The sequence below is a fragment of the Arvicola amphibius genome, chromosome 10 (assembly GCF_903992535.2).
Source record: "Arvicola amphibius chromosome 10, mArvAmp1.2, whole genome shotgun sequence".
Taxonomy (NCBI): domain Eukaryota; kingdom Metazoa; phylum Chordata; class Mammalia; order Rodentia; family Cricetidae; genus Arvicola; species Arvicola amphibius.
The window spans coordinates 1,775,905-1,801,861 of record NC_052056.1 but is presented as its reverse complement, the minus strand read 5'-3'; the positions used below and the strand labels follow the sequence as shown (position 1 = coordinate 1,801,861).

The window sequence follows — 25,957 nt, the reverse complement described above, 5'->3', positions numbered from 1 at the left end:
CCTGGGCTACAGAGTTATCAGACTGTTCTTACTGCACCTTCCTGGGCTACAGAGTTAACAGACGGTTCTTAATACACCTTCCTGGGCTACAAAGTTAACAGACTGTTCTTACTGCACCTTCCTGAGCTACAGAGTTATCAGACTGTTCTTTTCTGCACCTTCCTGGGCTACAGAGTTAACAGACTGTTCTTAATACACCTTCCTGGGCTACAGAGTCATTAGACTGTTCTTACTGCACCTTCCTGGGCTACAGAGTTAACAGACGGTTCTTTTCTGCACCTTCCTGGGCTACAGAGTTAACAGACTGTTCTTAATACACCTTCCTGGGCTACAGAGTCATCAAACTATTCTTACTGCACCTTCCTGAGCTACAGAGTTAACAGACTGTTCTTTTCTGCACCTTCCTGGGCTACAGAGTTAACAGACTGTTCTTAATACACCTTCCTGGGCTACAGAGTCATCAGACTGTTCTTACTGCACCTTCCTGGGCTACACAGTGAACAGACTGTTTTTTTTTTTTTTCTGCAGTCATTAACGTTTGTGGTAGTGGCGTGGATGGAAATTTCTGGGCTTGCCACCAACAATGCTGATGGTGACTTGGTTGCCACCAACAATTCTCTGGTGACCTGGTTGAGGCTGAAGATGGTTGCATCCATTAAAGACCAGTTTCCCAGGACAAGATGCAGTTTTTGCAATCCCACAGCCACATGGCCCTGGTCCATAGACCTCTTAGGCATGGACAGAGGCCATTTTTTCAAACTTTTCGCTATAGGAGGATTTAGGGGCCTGGTACCTAGTGTGCCACACTCAGAAAAAAAAAGCCAATAGTTCTGCCAAGGGTGCAGTGTGATGAACCATCTCAAACCACTCAGGTGGGTCTGAAATTGGGCATGGTGCTGGGATCAAAATGGCCTCTATCCTCAGTTTTAAAGTGATCGATGTTTTAACATATGATTCTAATTAAAAGTACCAAATGTAAAATAAAAGAAAAAACAAAGCCCCCCCCCCTTGTGCATATGTGCATTCATCTCAGTAGTATTTGCAGTTTTGGGAAACTGGGCCAAGCATAATGCTTAACAAGATGGGTGTTCTTAAAGTTGCTGTGATATATTATAATGATATTGTGATCATAATGTAACATATTATTATGGAGCCATTAAAACAGCATTTGTGAGTAGCTTTTAATGATATGGAACCATGGTTTTAATAGCCTTAAATTAAAAAGGCTATAAAGCTGTATATACAACCGCTATATCCTCCTACATAATATGTGGAAATGTATAGTTGTTGAATTAAAATATTTCTAATAGTTAAGCTGTAGGCACAATTGAACGCTTTAGAATAAGTGATTTTTTAAATAACTATGGGTATAGCTATAAAAAAAATGCTGCTTAGCTACTCAAGAAAACAGCATCATGAGGAAACAAAAGCCTCTGCATAACTTGGGGCTACCTGGGTATGTTAGCAGCCCTGGACTGCCAGTGGAAAACACCTCTAGTGTTGCATCTTCAGCCAGCAGTGATGTGTCGGGCAGTGTCTGCTGAGGACCAAGCCATCTGCTGACACTGCAGACCTCAACAGTGACTTATGCTTTAGGGGTTGTGACTGTAGCTCAGTTGGTACAGCAAGTGTGAAGCTTGTGCTCAAAACACATAAAAACCGAGTGGGGCGATGGAGGAGGAAGGTCAGAAGTTCAGGGTTATTTTTGGCTACTAAGATAGTTTGAGACTAGCTTAGGATACTAGATGGCACCCTATCTAAGAAAACCAGAATAATAATAGTAGTAGTAGTAGTAGTAATAATAATAATAATAATAATAATAATAATAATAATAATAAGCTTTACGTTTTAGTGCGGCTTTAGGGTCACAGTCAAATCGAGCGGATGACGCTGAGAGTCATTTATCTTGGTCCCCTCCGTGTGCAGTTCCCCATCACTGCCCTCTGGGCAGTGGGTCTGTGTGTGAATGGTGAGTTGACCCTGCATTGACTCTCGTACCTACCTGATTTACTTCAGGGCTCTCTCTGCCTGTAGCACACTCTGGGTTTGGGCAAACACCTGTACTGTGACAAGCACTGACACGCATTCCAATTGCACCCTCACATGGAGGAGGAAGCCCCAGTCCCCAAACCCTCCTCCATGCTGTGTAAGCTCAGCCCTTGCCCATCCGGCTCCTGCCAACCACTGAGCTGTCTATCAACCTTATACCGTCAATTGCATTTTCCCCAAAACTGACCCTGCAGAAACCACTCCATGCACCTTCCTCTCCGATTCACTCCTTACAGTGTTCATCACTTACACAGATAAACCTGCACGCAAGCTGGGTGTGGTGGGTGTGCCGAGTGGTAGAACTCTGCTATGACGTCAGCACGCAGAGGATGCTGGGAGAAAGGCCAGCAGCTGGAACCTATTCCACACAGATCAGCCTTGCTGCCTCTAGAGGGCAGAGTGTACTTAACCACTAAGAATGACACATTTGAGCCTAGCTGGTACAGGCCCATAATTTCAGTTATTCAGCTGACTGAGGCAGGAAGAATCCAAGTCCAAGGCCTGACCTGAACTACAGGATGTGTTTAAACCAGCCTGGGCAACTAAGTAGAATCTATTTAAAAATAAAATTGAAGTGTGACGTTAGATCCCCTTGTGACTAGATGGTTGTGAGCTGCCAAGAATTGAACCTGGGTACCTGGGTCCTCTGGAAGAGCATCCAGTGCTAACCGCTGAACCATCTCTCCTGCTCACGGATTATAATATATAAAGGATTAGAATCTGGTTATTAAGTCACTACACCAATACATTTTAAAACATTACATATTAAAAAAATATGTCAGGGTATTCATAGTGCTTGTCATGGTGTGGTGGTCTCAGCCCCTTTCTGTTTAAAATTTTTTTTCTCCTTTTTGGGCCAGCGATATGGCTCAGTGGGTAAAGGGGCTTTTGTTGAACCCAAGGACTTGAGTTCAAGCCCCAGAACCATATAGTAGAAGCAAAGAAGCAACTCCTGCAAATTGTCTTCTGACCTACAGAGAGAGTGAGAGGGGGTGTCTTCTGACCTACACACACACACACACACACACACACACACAGAGAGAGAGAGAGAGAGAGAGAGAATAAATATTAAAAAAATAAAGTTTTCTCCTTTTTACTTTCCTGTATTTTCTTATTTTCTTTTGGTTTTTCGAGACAGGGTTTCTCTGTGTGGCCCTGACTGTCCTGGAGCTCTCTATAAATTAGGCTGGCTTGAACTCTGCGATTCCCCTGCCTCTGCCTCCTGAGTGCTGGGATCAAGGGTGTGCACCACCACTGTCTGCTATTTTCTTACATTCTATAGTAAATATGTATCATCTCTTTAACAAGGAAAAAGATTAAAGCTTCTCATTAAAATTTCATAATGCTTATTTATGCAGGATAGTGAAATTATCTTGTGTTTTTACTTCTTTATGTGAAGTTGAATCTGATATAAAATTGCTATTTCTGGGTACTGCAGAGATAACTCAGTGGTTAAGAGCTCATGCTGCTCTAGTAAAGGACCTGGGTTTGGTTCCCAACTTAAAACCACATATAATTCCAGTGCAGGGGATCTGGCTCCTTCTCTGTCCTCTGTGGGTGCTGCAGGCGTACAATGCACATACAAACATGTTGGCAAACACTCATGTACATACATGTTGGCAAACACTCATATACATAAATTAAAAAAATATTAAAAATTATATTCTTGGTGAGATAGCATAAAGTTGAATATTGGCTCACTTATTTCAGTTTTCTAAAATCTCTCCATATATGTGCATTCCTCAAAAAAATATAAAATGGTTTTCTTAAAAATCTAGAGTGTAACACGTGCTGAAGATTTTATTTAATGCATCAGTTAATGAGGGACCAGCATGATGCTGGAGCAGAATCACCAGAGAGCTCAAAGAATGCTTCTTGCTCATGCCATGCTAGATACAGCGGCTGCCCGCAGGTGAGGCATCTTCCTAAGAACTCAGACCTCTACAATCCTTCCCCAGTCTCAAGTTCTCACAACTTTGCCCCCTGTGCCTTTGTATAATGCCCAATATAGAAACCAAGCCTGGCCAGACCTTCTGGAACCTTCTCTGGGTGCATCTAAGACCACTCCAGTTCTGCCTCTTCGCATTCAGAGCGTTCTAACCTCTTCAGGGTCCACAGAGTCCCTGCTGTCCGACTACATTGTTCCCTCTGCCTGAGTACCGACTGGTTGTCTCCTCAGTCCAGCTTCCTTCCCACGACCATCTATCTACACGTCTGTATTCATCTGAACTCAGACCTGGCTTACTGGGGCGTCCCAGGGCCTCCTCCTCCTCCTCCTCCTCCTTCTCCTCCTCCTCCTCCTCCTCCTTCTCTTTGTCCTCCTCCTCCTCATTTTCCTTCAAAACCTCCCTGCCATCTGAATTGCCTTATGAATATGTGTTATGCAGATTTGAACTTTGCGAATTTAAAATAGCAAGGGCTAAAATTATCACTAAAGTTTCTCCTTATGGCTCACCCTTAAGACAAGATGCAAATCTCCCAAACACACACAGTGCCTCAGGACAGCAGACCGTCAGAGACATGTGTTTATAGATGAGAGGGGGTATATCTGAGAGAGAAGAAAATGGTCATGTGGGGGCTGTAGGAATGGGGATCACAGTCCACATTCAGTCTTCCGGGGGCTGGCAGGAGTGGGGGGCCCTGAGTCCAAGCTCAGTCCTCTAGGGGCTGAAAGGAATTGGAGCAGCAGTCCATGCTCCTTCCCCCGGGAGCTGCTGAGGAATCCGCAGGCAGTGTTCTTCTGTACTTGGTTCTCAGACAAACGCTTTGCAGGAACATGAGATAAACAGAGGAACCATCTCTAGTTCCAAAGGGAGTAAGGGACAATTCATTCTGAGCCAAAGTGAGTGACCCTGGCCGAGGAAACCAGACTCAGCTTTCCTTGGATGGCAGGTCTAGGTCCAACTGGCTACACGAACTTTTCGTCACAGAACTAAAGACAATTACGGGTCAGACCCATTGGTGGGACATTGGGTAAGTGTGTTCCTGAGACTCAAGTCTCTGTTACAGGTTTCAGGTCCTATCTGACACATTCCCAGATCTTAGTTTGGTGGATGCAGTGGTTTGCTAAGTTAATAATTCCAAAGGTTTTACTTGATAAACCGAAAGGATGCCACAGACACAGAGATGGGGACTAAAGGTAGCCCAAGATAAGCTGGGTTTTGATCTACAACATCCTCACTTCCTACAATCAGGGATTCCTACTCTGCCGGTCAGTCTGCAGAGTCTTCAAGGGGAAGCTTTCTCCAGGAACTTCAGCTCACACTGCTAAGGACTGTCAGGCCCAGCTCACCCCCTCAGAGGGCTTTGTCTTTCTCCAAGGCTTAGCTCCTCTGGCTGTCCTGTTTGCTTGGGGAGGAAACCGGTTTCACCAGACCTTGGGCCTCTGCTGAAGGCAGGTGGATGGCCAGGCCAAAGTGTTTTGGCTCAGCCTTTGGGGCTGACTGAGCCAGCCAGTCTCCATAGCAAAGAAGTACTGAGCAGACCCCGAAGGACTGGAAAAGGCTCCAGGAGGAAGAGTGGAGACTCCGCCTCTGTTTCTTAGCCTGGATCTGGACTTCCTGTGTTTGGACTGGCTAATGGTTAACTGGGAATGTCCCTGCAGCTAGGGGCACCCACACCGTTCTGCACCTCCATGTTTATAGTCTAGGTCACAGACGGGATAGGGCCACCTTACGAGAAACTTCCTGTTACCGGGTAAAGAGTGTCCAGTCAGAAGTGTTCCTGTGTTTGTGTGGAGTGCGGACAACAACCAGGAAGCCCTGCGTGAACGGAATACAAGAGATTTACCTGTCTGAGGTAAGGGAGGGAAGGCCCGTGTGGCAATCCTGTAACGAGCGTTTTTCCGGTGTGTTTCTTCTCGGGGCTCTGCAGGTGCCTGGTAGGCCATTGTTAGGGCTCCCCACAAAAATGCCCAGAGTGTTTACTTTCCAGCTTCCACACGGTTGAAAATTAAACAGGGAGGCTGCTCTCAGGGCTCAAAAATCCCAGTGATTTATCAGTGAGCCTCCCCTTCATACAGAGCTGTTCTGTGGATAGGCTAGGGCTCTGGCGGAATTCGGAGGAACGTCTCAGATTCACAAGCAGAGAAAGCAGTCTCATTCCTGGGCAAACTTGTGAACTGCCATCTCCCTGATGAGTAGCTTCATGGGTCGCTGCTGTTGCCACTGGGGGTTCAGCGAGGGCAGACTGCAAGGGAAGGCAGGGTCCCAGTGAAGAGACCGGCCCCAGTCAGTGAGGTAGCAGGATCCTAGGGAGGTGAAAGGCCTCCGGTCCGGAGAGACACTGCGGTAAAGAAGCAGTTCTGAAGGTGGGAGCTCAGTTCCAGGCTCCAGAGTGAGGCAGGAATGCTGGGATCTTGTGCCCGAGGCCAGTCAGAGAGAGCCCCTTGCTCAGCTTTATTCCGACTGAATCTACTGTCCCCGAGAAGCCTTGGTCCTCTGCTCTGCCTGAAACACCGTGTTTCCACCCTTTCCAGTATGAAATATTTTCAGCAGTTTAGAAACAAGGAGCGAGCCTTCTGAGGCAGCAGATTCATGGTCTTTCAAGATGCTGGGAAACCTGTAAAGTTTTCCTCCCTTGTCAGGCCAGTGAGGAAGGGGTAGGATGTTCACAAAACTTAAGAAGACTTAAGTTTTTGAAAAGATGACAGGTGTGTTTTTTTTCAACTAAAAGGAGGTCATTCAGAGCTTTTTGTAGCAAAATAAATGAGAAGTTGAGTCTCAGGTTTGGGTGTAATTGGGTTTTTTTTTGTTGTTTTGTTTTGTTTTGTTTTCTTTTTTACTCTTTGCTCTTTGGGGGCCCACCACCCAGCTTTCCAAATAAATACATGGATACTTAATCTTACTTATAAATGCCAGGCCTTAGCCCGTCTTGTTTCTAGCCAGCTTTTCTTAAATTATCCCATCTACCTTTAGCCTCTGGGCTTTTATGTTTCTCTATTTTATATACCTTTCTTTACTTCTTACTCTGTAGCTGGCTGGTATCCTCTTCTCCTCTTTTTCTCATTCCTTCCTCAGTTCTCATTCCCCTGCTTTATTCTCTGCTTGATAGCCCTGCCTCTCTCTCTCCTGCCTAGTATTGGCATTCAGTTCTTTGTTAGACCAATCAGGTGTTTTAGACAGGCAAAGTAGCACAGCTTCACAGAGTTAAATAAATACAACATGAAAGAATGCAACACATCTTTGCATCATTAAACAAACATTACACAGTATAAACAAATGTAATGCATCCCAAAATAATATTCCACATTTGGGTCAACCACCCACAGAGGTATTAGCTAAAGATTTCTGGCCTAGATCCATATTTAAGTAAAGTCATACACGTCATTTTGGATATCCTGTAAATGTCCATTTTTTCGATGATGTTAGCGGCTGCACACACTGTCAAGGGCTATGTCCGTATACATCACATCCTGGTGCAGTGGCCTCACTGCTGACTCCTGGATTCTGCTGCTGGCCTGGGACAGCAATGAGGCAGCTGAGATAGGTCTATGGGACAGACACAGTGACACTGGCAGGAAGGAAGCTCCCAAGGGGAGCTCTTTCTGGGTTGTGACGACTGTGTCCTTATTCTATAACTCATTTGTCAGTGGCTGAAGCATTTCCTGATGACCTTTGCACGTCCTTTATTGCAGTTTCGGTAATGATCAGTAACTATCTCTAAAACATGCAACTTTCAGGCTGGGCCTAGTGGCACACACCGGTCATCTGAGGAGACATCCTTTGCTCTATAGTATCTTTGAGTCCAACCTGTGCTACACAAGACCCTATCCTAAAATAAACAAAACAAGTCAACCAAGCAGAACATCAACAACAAAACGTGTTTAGTTTTCAGAACTGAGCAGTTCAATCCCCCTCCTCTCCTGCTGACCGATAGAGCCATTCCTTTGCGAGCTTGTGTTAATTAAGCTTCAAAATTAGCAAATGATTTATTCCCTACTTTGTAAGACTGGTTCTGGGCTCAGGGCTCAGTCTCAAAAAGTTGTGACTTCAGCAGCAGTGTGGCTGCCAGGTGACCCCTGTGGAGAGGCATATTCTCCAGTTCTGCCCAGTACTTCATGCCCACAGGGGGGCAGTACCTTAGTGGAGGTGTTTCAGCCCTCAGGTCGGGATGTGGGTAAAGATGCACATGCTGAGGCTTGGCCTCAGAGAATCAAAGGGGTAAAACCCCACCTTAATCTCCCCCGCCCCCCAGTGGGTGTACCTGGGGATGAGTTTAGGTGTAAAGGGAGAGTCACAGGGAATGGAAACTCCCACTCTCGTTTCGGGGATACGCACAGCCCCGAGAGGTGGTAGTCATTTCCCCTGCCAGTGTGGGCATCGCACTGGCTGTGGTGCTTCAGGGCCCGGCAGAGAAGAAGGGAGAGCAGAGAACTGAACAGGTGTGTCTTCACGTGACAAAATCCCACCGCCAGAGTCCCGCGGGAACCCAGCATTGCTCAGCTTGGAGGGACCAGGGTCCCACAGGCAGTGGTGTCCGTGGAGGCCTCCCTCGCTGGAAACTCCCTGTGTCTCTGCTCTGTAACTGAGTATGTGTGTGTGGAGGGGGAGGGAGGAATTTGGTAAACAGGCCCTGTCCCGAGGGCAGGAACAATACTTTTGCAAATGGCTTAAGATGGTTTACTGTGCAGCTAGTTAGTGCCAGACTCTCCAGTGGCACTGTGAGAAGGGAAAACGAAAGGAAAAGAAACCTGAAGGATGGGCGGGTCATCAAAGAAGCAGGCCTCAGAAGGAGGGTGAGCCCCAGGGGAAGCTCTGGTGCTGCCAAACGGCCAGCAGAGCTCACTTCATCTGCCTCAAGCTTCATGAGTATGGCCTCACTCTTCCCACTAACCCCTCACTCCGCACAGGATCCTCTCTGTAGCACCTCAACGGTGCCCAGCATGGCCCCACTTCGGGCCCTTTCTTCTGTTTCTCCACTAGCGCGACGTGGGTGCTGCCAGGAGCCTGTCCGTGAGCACCTACTTGAAGTGACCGCCAATACCTGGTTCTGTTTCCCTTCCCCTGCCTCACTGCCTTCAAATTGCCGCTACAATTGTCTGTTCACCAAGCCCCCCCTTCCCTTGAGCTCATGATGGACAGGGGATTGATTGCCTTGGAGGTGGAAATGAAGAACAGGCAACCACACTGTACTTCCTGGTCAGGAATTCTGAGTCAAGCTGTCCTGCTGAGTCTTGCCAGTTATACATGGGCTTAAGGTCGGGTCTTGTCCTTCACTCTGTAAGGTGAGCCACAGCAGAGTTCTTGGAGGTCTGTGTAAACTCGGTGATGGTTCTCTGGTGAGCCCCAAATGCATCTTCTGAGAGAATACTGCCCTGCCTTGTGGGCAAGGCCCCAAGAGGTATCCAAAGGGTCTGGTAGATCCCTTTGCTCTAAACATCACCTCCTCCCTTCATTTTTCAGGGAAGAAGGATCATGCTGAGATGGAGGGCAGGTGGAGAGGAGTCCTGGCTGTGCTGGTCATCTTGGCTGGGCTGACAGGTAGGTGGAATAGGTGGGTGATCTGTTTACAGACTTCAAAAGCAGGGTGGGAGGCAGGGTGAGCAGAAGATGCAGCAGGACTGGCTATAGTTGGTTCTCCTCAGGTGGCCCTCCTCAGGCACTCCCCCCAGGTGGTCCTCCTCAGCCACTCCCTCCAGGTGGTCCTCCTCAGCTACACCCTCCAGGTGGTCCTCCTTAGCCACTCCCTCCAGGTGGTCCTCCTCAGCCACTTTCCCCAAGTGGTCCTCCTCAGGTACCCCCTCCAGGTGGTCTTCCTCAGGCACTCCCCCCAGGTGGTCCTCCTTAGCCACTCCTCCCCTCTCCCCTGTATGTCTGTCTTGGCAAAGGCCCTCAGGAGCTCTCATTCCTGTTATTGAAACTCTACCCCAAGAAGATCCCCTTGGTGTCTCTGATACCCAACCTGGGCCCCATTAGGATTTTTCCTTATGGCATTAGATATGAATTGTTTTACTTTTTGAGATACTGTTCCTACTTGCTTCTCGCCTCTTCAATCTCTTTGTAACTTTCAAGGGAAGGCTGGCTCAAGTCTCCCCTGTCTGTGTCTTCTTGGCTTCTGTGATATCTGGGGTGGGATCTCCAAGTCTCATAATATGGCAGGCACTTCTCTGACCCCTCATCACAGCCATGCTGACCAGAGTTCTCTGGGGCATCAGCTGGAGTGCACTCCTGAGGATCCAAGGCCCATAAAGAGTAGGCTGGGCTGACTCTGAAGGTCTCAAAACCTTTAGAGTCTGTGCACCCTGCTTTGGGCTGGTTAGGTCTTGACTCCTTGTCTACTGCCTCTAGGATCTGGCTTCTCATTTCTCGGTGTCTCCTATTATGGCAACTTGATGGCTTGCTGTAAAAGAAGATGATGCAGGGACATTTGCAGGCCAAGGGACCCCGGATGATGTGTCACAAGCCAAATCATCCTTGTGATCAACCTGGAGACAAGAACACTCAATGAACAGCTGCCCCTTCCCTCCCCAAACGCCCCCAGTCCTACTAACCGTGTGGGCAGCCATGCTCGTTTGTGCTTCAGAAGCTCGTGTGCTCCGTTCTGGATGGGCAGACACTGGGCTTTCAAAGGCTGGCTGTGGCCGTGGAAAGGGAAGTAACACAGAGCGAAACTAAGTAGGAAACTGGGCAGGTTTGTGAAATTCCACTTTGGGGTGTTTCTGCATGTGAAGTCTAGGAGCAGCTAGCTGGCTGAGCAGTCCAGAGGCAAAGGTGTGGTAATTCCCCATCTAACAGCTCACAGTGAGAAACAGCCTGTAGGGCCTGCTGGACATTTTCAGTAGAGTGGAGAAGACAGCCAGGTCTCGGAACAGTTTAGGGGCTGAGCCTGGGGCTAACGGGCCACCTTTCATCCACATCTTAGGGACATTTTGAGGTTACAAAGGTCCTTTAAAGATTCGAGAGAATTGGATAAACTGTGGGCTTAGTTTTTCTGATACATATTTTTCAGAATAAATATCATATGTATATATATGTATATATGTATATATATATGTATACATATGTATATATGTATACATATATATATATATAATCAGAAATATGTATAATCACCCCAGAAGCTCAGCAGACAGTGTAGCCCTGCCTGGGGCTCTTCTCAGAATCCCCTCCTTCTCATTCTGCTCTTCCTCAGTGGGGCCCAGCATAGAGTGTGGTTAGCTCTTCTTCTGAAGGCCTATCACCGAAGTTGTTCTCTCTGCCCTCTGCCCTCCATCCCTCATTTCTTCCCAGCTGTTAGCCACACCGCCAGCCTGCTTCCCCATTTACTGCAAAGGTCGGGTAAGAAGGGGGCAGCATGGGGTGTGCGGATGTATCATGCGGGTGTAGCAGGATGTGAAGGTAGACTGTGAAGCCGATCTGGACTAGGAAAATGGACATGGGGTCAGGACAGACTGTGAAGTTTCTTATGTCAAGAAGATCATCCCCATCGTGTGTGTTTGCGTAGGTGTACATGTAGGTGCATGCATGCGACTGTCAGAGGTCATGCTGGGGCATCATTCTTCAGGTTGCTGTGCACCTTGTTTTTATCTGGACCTTGCTGCTTTGGCCAGGCTGCCTGGCCAGTGAGCCCCAGGGACACCTGCTGTCTCCACCTCCTCAATGCAGAAAGTACAAACATGCACCACCACACCCAGCTTTTCTGCATGGGTTTTTGGTGTTAAACTCAAATCCTCATGCAGTGTCCTTACTGAGCCACGATCTCGGCTCAGGAGTCAGTTTCGGAGAATCAGCAAGAGGTGCAGGGGTTGGCTAACCCCTGTTCCACGGGAGCAATTTAAACTGTATTAATGTCAGGATGGGCAGTGGGAAGAAAGAGGGCCCTGCTCAAGTTTAAGGATGGCAGGGCAGTTACAGACATACTCATAGGGCATGAGAGAAGCCCAGCTCCGCCAACAGAAAAGTGTGGATCCCACAAACCTTCTGGGAAAAGAAACTCCCCAAGGAATCCTGCAGACAGCAGACACCAGACACCAGAGGTGTGTTGAGTGATTCCTGCAGAAAGCTCTCAGGCAGGGGAGACCCTGACCTTTCTCAGCATCCTGATCCGTTGTCCAGCTTTGCTCTCCAAGAAGAGAGAGAGTGGAGGAGGGGAAAGCCAGAGCTGAGGTCTCACGTCTGCTTTGTGTGGGGCAAGGTCACCTGTGGCCTCAACAGGGTGAATTACTGTTTTCTTTCTTCTTTCTGTCATAACCAGGGCATGGTGGCGTGCACTCAACCACTGACTTGGTTCAGGGGCCTTTCTCGCCTTCACTTAGCTCTGTCCCATCTAGGCCAGCTGACCTCTCCCAGCCTTGTCTTCCCAGAACCCTCCCCTCTGCTGCTCCTCCTGTGCGTGTAATCCTTCTCTCCATTTGTGAGTTCCTGAAGAAGGAAACTCTGCCCCATGGTACATTCTGGGTGATCATGAAGTGCTAATGTGTGGCTGTCTGTCATGCCCGGGGATGTTCAGGGCCCTTCTTAGTTTCCTTCAGGGACTGCCTCACGCTTGCCCTTCAAGGTGAGAGAAGGGCTAGCTTGTCGACCCACAGGGATTATATACCAAGGTACCCCATTCTTGACTAATGGGTTGGCCTGCAGAGAAATCAGGGTGTATGTTGTTTCAGTGGGTCTCCTGAGAGACAGGAGTCAGGGAAGAGTCTGTGATTCAGGGTGGCAAAGCCTGAACTCGGGTTCCAGTTCTACTGATGTGACTGTAAGTCCCAGGTGTCCTGTGAATAGGACTAGTCCCCTTTGGAGGCCGTAGAGGAGAATCTGGTTCCCCATCTCCGCTTGCTGGTTATTGCAACCCTGGGCATTCCTGCTCCATGTGTAATACATCACTTGAGTCAGTTCCCATCTTCACATGGAGTTCCTCTCTGTATGTTCCTGTATCTTAGACTCCTCTGCCTTTCTCTTACAGAGAACCTAGGCTTGAACCTGAGGTCCATCCTACATCCAGGATGATTTCATATCAGGATCCTTGGCAAAGTATATCTACAAAAACTCTTAAATTTTGTGGCGTTAGTGACTGAGAGCTTCTAGGGAATGGTGGTGAAGCCAAGGCTGCCTGTCTAGGGAAGTGCAGTGGGAGGCTCATATTGGCCATGGGTCTACCAGCAGTCCTGGTCCTTGGCCTCAGGACCAATAAGGCAGAGAGGCTGAGCCTTCAGATCGACACTCAAAGCATGACAGCGGACAAACAGGTTAAATGACATCATTGACTTATGTCAGATAATTCATTTTACTGCCCTGAAAACCTGATTTCCTCCTAGCTTCTGGATCCAGTTATCAGATCATCGAAGGTCCTCAGAACGTAACAGCCCTAAAGGGATCAGAGGCGCGCTTCAACTGCACTGTGACCCACGGCTGGAAGCTCATCATGTGGACTCTCAAAAACGTTGTGATGCTGAGTATCACTTCCCAGGAAACCATCATCACCAACGACCGCTTCACCTCCGCCAGTTACAACGGGAGCGACAGCTTCATTTCGGAGATGATCATCCACGATGTGCAGCCCAGCGACTCGGGGCGTGTGCAGTGCAGCCTGCAGAACAGTGACGTGGTTGGAACGGCCTTCCTCTCCGTGGAAGGTGAGTAAGCTGGCGGGCCTTCTGAGGCTCACAGTCAGGACATGTCGGGATGCGTGGGGTCCACACTCAGTATGGTGGTGCATATTGTAATTCTGAACTGATGACTGCTTTGTGCGTATTCCTTACCTCCCTCCATCCCTGCATCCTCTCATGCATAGCGTGACTTCATTGTTTTGAATATTCTGAGCGAATGCTTGCTGAGCTTAGGTCTCCATCCTTCCCTCCTGCTCTCCCTGCCTCCCTCCCTCTCTCCTTCCCTGCTTCCCTCCTTCCCTCCCTTCTTTCCTTTTCTCATTCCCCCTTTCTTTTCCTCTATTCTCCCTCCCTCCTTTCCTATTTGACTCCCTTTCTTTGTTTAACCCTTTCCTCTCCCTGCCCCCATGAGATGGTTTTATCACTTCCCCATCTAATCTACTCCAGTGTCTAACTGCTTTTCTGAAACCATCTTCTGGAGTTCTTCTTCATGTAGCTGCAGCTCCCCTGATTTGGACAGTCGGGGGTCATGGCCCCTTCTCTAGCTTTTTGTCTACCAGCGTATACTTTGTTATATACATTATCAAGGTGGAAGAATGCTTTAACTGCTTTATGACTTTGAATTTCTCTGATCTACTTTTTTCTTGCCCCAGTGACTATAGCTGTTAAAGTCAAAGGTGTGTGTTTTCCAAATACGCCATGTATTTGAGAGAAAAGGGTAGACACTAGTCTATACTACCATAACTTATTTTCATATGTAAAGGTAATTTGGTCTCCTGAAGATCATTATGCAATGATAAAGGTAAAAGGATGTGTTTTATGGGGATTTAGATAGTTTTACCCAAATCAAGACTCTTTGACACTTTTTGAAAGTAAGTTTACATATTATTGACAGAGATTGTAATTAGTGGATTACAAATTCCTATCAGATATTTTTTGGCAGTGTTGACCAAACTCAGGTCCTTGTGGTCTCTCTCCAGGGCTCTCCCATTGAGTTGAGCTTTGTCTCCAGTTTTCTAGAGTTTTGATTTCTATGACAGCATTTCTTATGAGAACAAGCGATGTCTTTGAGTTTTTTTTATATCCACTTATTCCCCTACCCCAATGAAATCCCAGATTCTGTCTGTTGTCAAATCAAATGTGATAATATTTGGTGAAAAAGCATGTAAAAATATATAATTTGTATTTGCATTTTACAATAATTTTTCTTTAGAAATTGAATTAAATTCGGGATTCTTTACTTTGGGGTGTCTTTAATTTGTTCAATTAATGGTATAGTGATATTTTCTGAGTAGTGATTTTTGCGGGGTTACCTAGGACTCTCAGTCTAGTTTGCTTGCTGAGGTTCTCTGATAGTAATTCGGTTATAATGAAAAGAACACAGGACATGAGTCCTGCTTTTGCCTTTCTCAGTTGTCAACCAATGAGACCCCTGCACTGTAAGGTGGAATGAGGCTCCTCTGCTTAGCTCACACATTTGCTGTGAGGACCAGAAGATAAAACCACCAAAGACTCCATCATTTTGTCCCATGTAGCTTGATGCTCATCCAGCTGGGCATCCAGAGTGGCCTAGTGGTTAGAAATGCAGGCTTGGGAACCTGGCTGCCTGGGTTCTCATTCTGTCTTTGTTGCTTAGAGCTGTATGGTCTTAACAAAGCACACAGTGACTTTGGCTCTGGGTTGCTCATGATCAAACTGTTGTAGCATGGGGTGGGTGGGTTGATAGAAAGCCTTTGCCATAGTGTCTGACTCACAGAACATTTTTTTTTATTCCTGGAAAAGAGAATACTAATCTAGAGGGCCGACTCAGTCGGTAAAGTGCTCGCTATGCAAACACGAGAGCCTGAGTTTGATTCCCTCAGAACCCACGTGGGAAAGCTGGGTGTGGTAGTGCATACCCGCAATTTGCAGCTGGTGGAGACAGAAGTGTCCTTGGGGCTTGCTGGACAGTCAGACTATTCAAATTCGTGAGGTCTAAGTGCAGTGGGAAGGGAGGCTCTGTCTCAAGAAACAAGATGCAGAATGACTAAGGAAGACACCTAATGTTGGCCTCTGACCTACACACACACACTCACACACACACACACACACATACACTCTCACACAGAGAGAGAGAGAGACAGAGACAGAGACAGAGACAGACAGAAAGACAGAGAGACAAAGAGAGAGAGTGCTTCAGGACAGCAGACCTTCAGAGACATTTTAAAGAACCACAGATAGTGTTTTCTTGAAGTGGGAGTATCTCTGAAAGAGTAGAAATACATCATATGGGGGCTGTAGGAGTGGGTCCCCAGTCCATGCTCAATCCTCTGAGGGCTGATGGGAATGGGGACCACAGTTTACACTTAGTCCTCTGGGGACTGAGAGATGTGAGGATCCCAGCCCACACCTAGGAAGTAGGTAGTCATGCATCAAGGGAGTACAGACTGGAAGGTGGGGCTCCTTACTGCTGTGCTCATGACATGTACTTCTGAGAAAATGCACACAGTTCTGAAGTGGTCCCCAAGGCGCTCAGCCTGTACATCTGCCTGAAAACTTCTGGCACATACCTTAGGCATTGGTTATTGAAGCTTTTGGTTTTAATATGGGGAGAAAAACAAGTGTCTAGAGCACTGGAGCTTTCTCCGAGGTCCAGCACGGGCATGGCAGTGGGGCAGAGCTGCTCTGTTGTCTCAGGAACACTAAGCAACAGGCTTTCTCCAGGAACACAATCGTGGAGAAAGAGGGAATGCCCATGAAACACCCAAGACCCATTTACTTTTCCTTCCCATGTTTCAGTAGAGCAGACGCAACTCCAGCTTGAGCCCTCTCACATCTCGAGACTGTTTTTGAATAATGTGTTTGTCATGTTCGTGGATAACCCCGTGAAAGCCTCCTCCAATGGGGAAGGAGGAGCTGGGGGAAGCTGGAGCCCAGCTGCATACACAGAAAAACCCTTCACATGACTGCTTTGGTCCAGTTATTGCCCAACCTGCCATTGACTCAGATATATGCATTCTTTTGCTTTCCAAGGGTCAGAAGGACCTGAGTTCATGTCCTTCTGTCATTATCTGAGGCAGTTCCATCCCTTCTAGGGCCTCTCATCATACTTTTTTTTGATATTTATTTATTGTCTACACATGTGCCACAGTGTGTTTGTGGGAGCTGGTTCTCTCCTTCCACCATGGGAGTCTTGGGGCTCAAACTCATGTTATAAGTTTTGGCAGCAAGGGACTATCTGCTGAGGTGTCTGGAGGGCCTCTGTTATCTGCTATCTTAAGTCTCCTTCCCATCAAACAAGACAAAACAAAATTACATGACAAAATAAAGACCATGTAAAACCTAAGCCCTTCAGATTTAGGTCACCTGCCTCTCGTTCGCTCATTCACAGGAGTGCTTAAGGTTAGCACAGACATCTTGCTTATTCTAAGGGAGCATCCAGGAAGTATAGCCTTCCAGAGCAAAGAGATATCCAGAGCCTCTCTGGTCCTCTCCAACTCCAGGGCCTGACTTCTTGTAATGACCTAAGACGAAGCTAATATGCTAGTGACTCTTCCAGTTCCATTCTCCGGAATGCTCAGGGGAGCTTCATGCTGCACATTGGAAAGGTCTTCTCAACCATAGCCCAGCATTGTCCACATGCCTGAGTATAATGATAAAAACAAACCACACAAGGGCAAAATCTAGTCAACCAGCTGATAGGGTCGTGGTCCAGAGGGAGAGAGAGGAAAAGAGAGGGAAAGCCCTCCTTGTGGTTTCAGGTTCTATAATGAGTTCACCTTCGAGAAAACACTCCTGTTTGAGTTTTGGCATGATATCAAAGGATAGCCATGGTTATTTTAAAAAGGATACGCAACACTGTGCTCATCTGTGAAAGTCAGATTTCCTTCTGCACTTTTCAAACAAAGCAGTCTTCTAACCTATGAATGAAGCCACCAGCTAACCTAGATGAACATAACAGAGATTTGCATAGACCAACATTGCCACTTGGTTTATTAATTTTTTTATTAGTTTAAAAATGCAGTTTAGCAGGAATGTGTTCATTTCCATCAACATGTAATGAATTACGTTTGTTACTTCTAAGTAAATATTTTAGAATAATTTATGGAGGAACTCTCCACACAAAGGAAGTTCTGTGGAGTCTCTTGTGGCTTTTAAAAAGGAACTGAAAGCAATGTGTTTGAAGATCATATATTCTGGCCAAACTATCCCCTTTAGGGATAGAAAATGCAGAGGTGGGGGCTTGAAGACCCCAAATTTCAGTGGTTGCTCTGAGTGATGGAGTCGTGTTGTGCAGCAGAACCTTGAATGAGAGCAGAGTTTTCCATTCCTGGTCCAGTGTTCTTTTCATTATATCAACAGCTGGGGTGGTGCCTGGTAGCACATTTAAATTTGAACATTTGAATGCATATGTATGTCAGTAAGGCTGTGTCTTTGCTGGGGCCATCCTTCAGGCTAGTTCAGTAACATCCGCACAAGTAAACATCGTTTTCAGTTGGATTCCTCGCAACATGAATGCTGCCACTGGCAAGTGGGTTCTTGGAGAAAACATTAATCTAAGTCAAGAATTCTTAATTGGGTTAATTCATTTTATAATAGATTTGATTTTGATATAATTTAAAAACTTATTTTTAAAGGAATATGCCAAGCAGTTCTTTTTTGAAGTTTACTGCTGAGTAAGGTGGCACTTGCCTGTCTTGCCTGCTCCTGGGAAGTAGAGGCAAGAAGATCTCAAGTCCAAAGCCAACTTTGAGTGATGCTTGGAGCCAGCTTGGGCTACATGAGACTCTGTCTCAAAACAAAACAAAACAAGACAAAAAAAGTTTATGACCCCAAATTATAAAATGAAGGTGATTTAACATAAGAGATTTGCTGTTTATGAGAATCTGGGAAAAGAAATATAGATTATTCCCCTCCCCGCTTCTGTTTCCAGGAGTGCCTAAGAGAATCCTGTAGCTCCACGCCAGTGCTCCTTGATTTGTATTACTCATTATTCTCAGGACACACTTCACCTTCTCGTAAGAGCTCAGCAGGTACATATAGACATGGCATATGAGACCTGAACCGTGGTTTCCTGGGCCAGACACAGCCTTCCTGGGGCCTGATATGTAATTTGAAGCTAAAATTGGGAAAATCTGAATGCTGTTATTCCTTGGCTTGTTTCTTTCTTCTCTTTAGTTATGGGGACCCTGAACATTCCCAACAGCAGCCTTGTAGTCACGGAGGGTGAACCCTGTAACGTGACTTGCTCTGCCCTGGGATGGACCCCACTCCCAGACATTTCCTGGGAGCTTGAGGTCCCAGTAAGCCAGTCCAGCTACTATTCCGTTCTGGAACCGGGTGACTTTACAAGGACCTTGAGTGTCCTGGCTCTCACACCACTGGGCAATGGGACCTTGACATGTGTGGCAGAGCTGAAGAATCTGCAGGCCAGCAAATCTTTAACTGTCAACCTAACTGTGGTTCAGCCCCCGCCTGGTAAGTGAGCCTCGCCAGCCAGAAAGCAATGGAGTGACCATTTCCAGTTCATGGGAGGGTCAGGCTCTTGGTCACTGTACATGGCCAACCTGGACTATGACCTTGACGTTGGGTGGAGATAGTGATGTTGTCAATCCAGTGGCACGGGCTCAGTCTATGATCTCACCTGTTCTGACGATTCTTTCTTTAAAGTTTTTCTTTTTCCTAGCTGCAAACGAACCACTGTAAAATCCTGTCCACTACTTAGATAAGAAGACAGCAGGTTCAGGGACAAATACTTGACTTAATGTTTTTCAAAACTGAAGCTGGTGGCTAATATTTATAATTCTAGCACTCGAGAGCTGAGGTAGTAAGATAGATAAGAGTTTGAGGCCAACCTGGGCTATGTAGCGAGTTCCAGGGAAGCCTGGTTTATAAAGTGAGATTCTGTCTTGAAAAACCAAAACAGTGTCTCATTGTCTAACTTGACTAGGTGACAAAACTTTAAAGTTTTTGTCTTCCAGAGGAATACACTGTCACATAGCAGAAACTCTAACCTTGTTCATTAAAGGACCCTGTGGAACCTGTGTGTTCTGAGCTGGCATGGGCAGGGGCTCACGGCTACAGGGGTGATGTGGCAGGACTTGAAGTTATTTGGAGGAAGAGATGCTGCTGGGCATAAACCCAGGGTTTCATATGTGCCAGGTAAGGGATCTACCTCTGACTTCAACTCCAGTCACATGATCCCTGGAGACTCACAGTAAACCCCTTAATCTTACAGAAGAGGAAGGGGGTCCTGGAGAAAGCAGGAAGAATCTCTTCATTCTCTTTTCCTGTTTCAGTATTTCTTGGCTTGTCAAAGTAGCCCTCTGACCCCCAGCCTTCATTTTCACATGGCTTCTGTGAGGATGTGTCTGTATATATTTTTGTCTCTCTATCTCTATCTCTGTCAGCCTTTCTCTCTCATAAAAATTCAGTTTTATTCTGTCCTTATTCTTCTTGGTGTTCAGCTTGGTCTCAGGTTGCCCACCCCCTCAGGTGATTTTCTGACATTTTCTTATTAGCTTTTGGGCTCTTGCTCAACCAGGTGCTCCTTATTCACTTTGCTTTGCCCATGTCCAACCCAGCTCTCCCACAAGCTACTTAGAGACAATGAAGTCTGGTCCAGGCTTTGACAGGGAAGACTGAAAGACAAAATTCTGTTGGCACCAAACAGACAAGAACTGACTGTTGAAAACCCACATTTCACCAAGATAATGAGGCAGCACAGAGCTCTGGTTGATGGATGGCCCCTTCTAGAAATGAATCTTATGGATTAGCTCTCTGCCATCCTTTTCTTCTGAAGGAGAGGACACTTCGTTCCCATCAATGGAACTCTTCCTTAACTGGGACTGCACCTTAATTACAGCAGCTGTGGGCCAGAGGGCTGGAAAGGAAGGCTCTGCGGGTGGGCAGCAATGAGCCTTGCTTTATTGGACTCATTTGCAAAAGGGTAATTCGTTTCTAAATTATTCATCAAGATCAGAGCAGCTGGTATCTGGCTCCGTGTTGTGTGTTTTATGCAAGTTTTATTAGCTGCAGACCTCATTCAACCTTGCCTGTGGAGCTATAGGAGCTGGGATCAAGTTCGTGGAGCATAGAGAGGTGAGGTACCTGTGATAGTTGCCAGACTTCCTCAGAGGTGGGGAACCCCAGTTCTGTACCCCTATCTGTACCATAATGCTGGAGGGTTATCTTCATTCCTTAGGTGAGCTCAGAAAGTCTAATGGACTTGGGTCACAGAGTATGTGCTGCCCCAGAGATCAAACACTCACCTGAAGAAGGTGCATGGGAAGCCAATGCTTGTCTTCAGAGCTGGTTTCTCAGTTCTAGAAAAACCAGTTTTCTTAGTTACTGAAACCACAAACCTGTGGGGCAGCAGACAGCCGCATTAGAAAGCAAAGACCCTTGGTTATGTGTTGGGGAGAGATGTGAATGAGTGCTTACTTGTTCCAGATAGGAGACTGGAGATGCAACCAAAGAAATCGTGTTACCCAAGAAGTTTATTGGGGTCACTTACAAAAGTATGAATGACTCAAATACATCACCAGATTGATGATTCAGGACCACTGTATTCATGGAACACCCTGCACGACTTGCAGGCAGTTCCATTGAAGGGTCTTCCAGCAATTATTATAGCTTGTATAGCTTTTGGGAAGAACCTGTGAGTCTAGCAACTTTCGTTACCTTCCTGAATGTTTTGATCCTCTTCCATTTTGGACTCTTCCATTGGGAGGAAGGAGCTACACAACAACCCAACAAAGAAATATCCTGGTGAACAGCATGGCCCCAGATGTGCCTCTTTGGGTGTCCCCTTAGTACTGGTTCTGCTCGTGTGTAGGTTGTGAAGTGATGGCCAGGAGGCAGCATTCTAGGGCACATGAGCATCTTCTCAGATGTAACGATCTAGTTTGATTTCAATTCATTTTCATGAGAAGTGACAAAGTCAGACAGAAAATGTGGTAGGCATGATCCTGTTTCCCCCCTGAGGTCACGGTAGACAGGGTGGCTTCCTCCTGGGGTCTGCACGGCAGGAGTGATACTGCACCTCTCTGTTCTTTCCAGTGACTGCTGGCAATTTTTGATGTTCCTTGGGTTGGAGAAGCAGCCCTCTGACCTAGACTTTCTTTTCTGCATGGCCTCCCTGATGACATGACTCTGGGCATATCACGTGGAGATCTGAGGCTCAGTTTTCCTGCATGTGAGATGGGCAGGCAAGCTGTTTTGTCTCCTGGCTATGGATCAGTCACTGGAGGAGCCTGGATGCCTGTGCTGAAGCTCAGCCCTTTTTAAAAGCTCTCATTTAATTTGTTTTTATGGAATATGATATCTTTGATATTAAGTTCCCAAATAACTGGTTCGATAGTAATTAGCCTAAAATCTAAAGCCCTACTTTCTACTTTAGCTAGTCAGGTTCCACAATCTATACAGACCATAGATGGAATAGCTCCCCTATGCTCTATCTAGCCCATGTGACTTGGGAGGAAGTTAATTCACCTTTCTGAGCCCCAGTTCTGTCGTCTGCGAAGCTGAAATAATTGTAGCACTTGCCTTGGGAGAAATAAGTATACTGGAATGTCCAAGACAATTTCTCAATGTGATTCCTGCTCCAGAGCAGGAAGGACAGAAGGACAAGCAGTTTTCACAAACATTAACGCCTCACACACCCATGTCTTCTCTGGTCAGCACAGGTTTTGCATGCCGTGATGACATTTTATGGCAATGCAGCTTATGTTGAGTAATTTTACGCAACTGCTTTAAGGTTGTGTTAACTCTTTCCAGACAGAACATTTGGGGAAATGAGTCTTTCTTTCACAGATTGGGAAAGGATGGTCCCCAAGAACACAATAAAGTCAGTTATGTGTTCCTGAGGAAAACACAGAGATGGGAGGAGCTTAGGGAACAGGGATTGAAGTTGAAACGTGAAGATAACCTTAGTAGTCACTGTGGGTTGCTCAGATAAAGTGTATCTACCCTCTCCAGGGGCTCTGTCACTCACCTGAGTCATATATTCACTGCCCTGAGCAAAGCCGCAGCCCTACCTTTCCAGCTGAAAAGGTAAGACCTGGGTGGCGCTCCCTGGAGGGATTGTTCCACAATGACAGGGTCTGTGACAGAGTAGGAAGTGTGTTAAGAACCTGGCTTTCTTGTGCTGTCTTATCTACACTGTGAACAGATTGGATCACGAATCATTCCAGGAACCTGTTTTTCTATCTATTATCATTTTTTGGCTTAACAATAAGACTGTTGTTTTCAATGGGCTGTGAATGATTCATTCCAAAATGTCTTTCTACTAAACAAGATTATCCATGTTTTATACACACACACACACACACACACACACACACACACACACACACACACAAACACATGTAACAGGTGGTAAATGAAAAACATTATTAAAATAAGACACCTGAACAGTTCCAGTAGTGTCTTATGTTTCCTAATGACTCCAAACATAATAGACTGGAGTAGAGGAGACTTGAGTAGGTATGTCTCAGGGGAGAGACTCAGAGGAAGACTGGATTTTCAGGGAGCGGTGAATACCCAGACGGTGTCAGTGTGGGGCTGTTGCATGAGGCTGGGTATGGTGGCTGAAGTAAGATCACAGTGACTAATACCATGAGTCTCCCATTCCCTTCTAGACTCAGTCATCAGCCCCAAGAGGTGGACTTTCCGCTGTACACATGAACACTCAATGAGAAAGCAGTCACTCTCTACTCAGCCGAGGAAGGTTGTGGAATCCAGCCTGGTTCGACAGAAGATTGGAATGTTAAGTAGGAGAAGAGGCCATGGGCAGGGAATGTTTGAGTAGTTAATAAACATGCTGTCATAAGTAGGGAGAATTCAAGCCTATCTCTTACATCAGGAGCCAGGACTTGTGTCTAGCCCCAATCAGTTCCCTTATCGTGAAAACATGTGACATTTGCAAACTTGGGTTAGAGAAAGGCAGTCCATCTAACTTGATATAGGGTGTCCATGGTGACTGTAAACACAGGAGTTCTATCTCAGAATCTTTCACACAAATTTTTTGAGTCTAAACAACCTGGTAGAGCAAGACTTGTGACTGGCAAGTGAATCAGAGGCCAAAGGCAACCCAGAAAGTAAACAGGGGCCACAAGAGGGATTAGGTTCTCTGGTGGGAAGCCCAACATGGCTGAGAGTTAAGAGGCTTCCGCACAGATAGATTTCTGCTTTTATTCTGAACTGTGAGAATCAAGAACATAGCTCAGACCTTAATGATATCATTGTATTCATGGTAAGGGAAGCATGGGCATATCCTATAATGGGGCAGAGTAGCCTCTAAACAGATTGTGCTTGCATTTCCTGGCCACCCAGACCCAAAATAATCACACAAAAACTGTATGAATTGCAATACTGTTTAGTCAAGGGCTCAGGCATATTCCTAGCTAGCACTTACATCTTAAATTAACCCACTTCTATTATTTTATACTTTATCATGAAGCTCATGGTTTGTTACCTCACATTTTACTTCTTGGGTGACTACATAGCGTCTGCTTGACACTATTTTCTTTCTCTCTGCATTCAGTTTAGTTTTCCAGCCTAGCTATAGTCTGCCCTGCCACAGGCCAAAACAGCTTCTTTACTAATGGATGGTAGCACACAGAGGGAAATCCCACTACAGTGGCCTGAGTAATATTCCCCAAGTGTGTGCCACCAACCTCTTGCATGTGAAGCATTTGCAGTGCCTTTGCAGTCCTCTTGACTGCCACTGGAGCGGGATCTGATTGCTCAGTGGACATTACAAGTGATTTCCAGTGTTGTGCTCTCTGACTATGGAACTTCTTTGTGACAGCACCCCAGTTTTGGGAGTTGGGGAGGTATGATAAGGAAAAGGCATAATCCTATCCTCTCCATAATCTCTTTTTAAAACACATTTAAACATTTCTGAGATTATTATGTTATTTCCCCTCCTTTTCCTTCCCTCCGAATCCTCTTATATACTCCCTCTTGTTCTTTTTTAAAATTCATGCCCCCTTTTCCCCTTTTCTTTAATTGTCATTACACACACACACACACACACACACACACACACACACACACACACACACACATATATATGAATCTCTAGATATATAAATACAACCTGCTCAGTTTGAATAATGCAACTTTTATTTACATGTTCTCAGGGCTGACTATATGGTTGTGGACATACAATCTTCATGTTCTTCCCTGGAGAAGAGTATTTCTTCTGCTCTCAGTATTTCCCAGTTGCCTATAGTTCTTTGTGTAGGGTAAGGCTTCTCTTTCCTATCTTATTTCAGGGATATATTGGGGGAAGTGGCAACAGATGACATTAGAAAAGTAGTTTGGACTTCCTACATCCTTCAATTCTTCTCTGGATATCTTATATGGGGAGAGAGGAGAGGTCTAGACCTGTCTCAGTGTATCTGACTGCCCAGTGCAGGAGGCAGATAAGAACTAAGTTCTTTAATCCATCCACCCATCATCCATCCATCATCCATCCATCACCCATCCATCTACCATCTATCATCCATCCACCCATTCGTCCATTCATCTACTTATCCATCTTTCTGTATTTCCATTTAATCATCTACCTACCTACCCAACCCCCTCTCTCTGTTATGGATCTACTCATCCATCCCCTGACCCATCTGTCATTTATCTATCCATTGTTTGTCATAATCCATTCATTATGACTAGTATATTCCAAAGATGTGGGGTATAAGGAATATAATACACAACACGTGAGCTCAAAGGAGTTAGGACCAGTTTACATCGTAGAAGATAAATAAGAAGAAATGAAAAAAAAAACACAGTTTGAAGTGACAGTAAATATAAGCCGTTAAAAATAAAAATAAAGCCACCATCAAAATTGTCCAACACATTCTTTTTTCAAAAAAAATTGTTTACTTATTATGGATACAATATTCTGTTTGCATATATGCCTGCAGGCTAGAAGAGGACACCAGATCTCATTACAGATGGTTGTGAGCCACTATGTGGTTGCTGGGAATCAAACTTGGGTCCTTTGGAAGAGCACGCAATGCTCTTAACCACTGAGCCATCTCTCCAGCCCCTGTCCAACACTTTCTAATTCTCTGGAAGGAAATAAAGAAATATGAGCAATTCATGAAGAGCAAAACCAAGTATCTTTAAAAATAACATATAATTCTTCAAAGCATAGAAGTTACATGGTTTGTTTTCAGACAAATCTTTACTTTAAAAAAAAAATTCTGAGACATGGTTTCACTGTATAGCCCTGGGTCTCCTGGAACTCACTGTTTACATCAGGCTGGCCTGGAACTCACAGAGATTCACCTGCCTTTGTCCCAGTTGCAGCAATTAAAGGCATGTGCTGCCAAAAGGTTATTTCTTTGTGTGTGTGTGTATGTGTGTGTGTGTGTG

The 25,957-nt window shown here is 45.9% G+C and overlaps 1 protein-coding gene across 1 annotated transcript in view; it reads left to right on the top strand.

Annotated features, from left to right (window-relative positions):
- Window positions 1–5,623: 5,623 nt before the first annotated feature.
- The window catches only part of Igsf5 (immunoglobulin superfamily member 5), a 39,484-nt gene continuing 19,150 nt past the window's right edge, over window positions 5,624–25,957 (top strand). Inside the window, exons 1-4 of the mRNA XM_042055903.1 lie at window positions 5,624–5,847; window positions 9,453–9,530; window positions 13,301–13,618; window positions 18,749–19,048. Coding sequence (XP_041911837.1) covers window positions 9,473–9,530; window positions 13,301–13,618; window positions 18,749–19,048 — 676 coding nt within the window. The 5' untranslated portion in view covers window positions 5,624–5,847; window positions 9,453–9,472. The remainder of the gene's footprint in view (window positions 5,848–9,452; window positions 9,531–13,300; window positions 13,619–18,748; window positions 19,049–25,957) is intronic.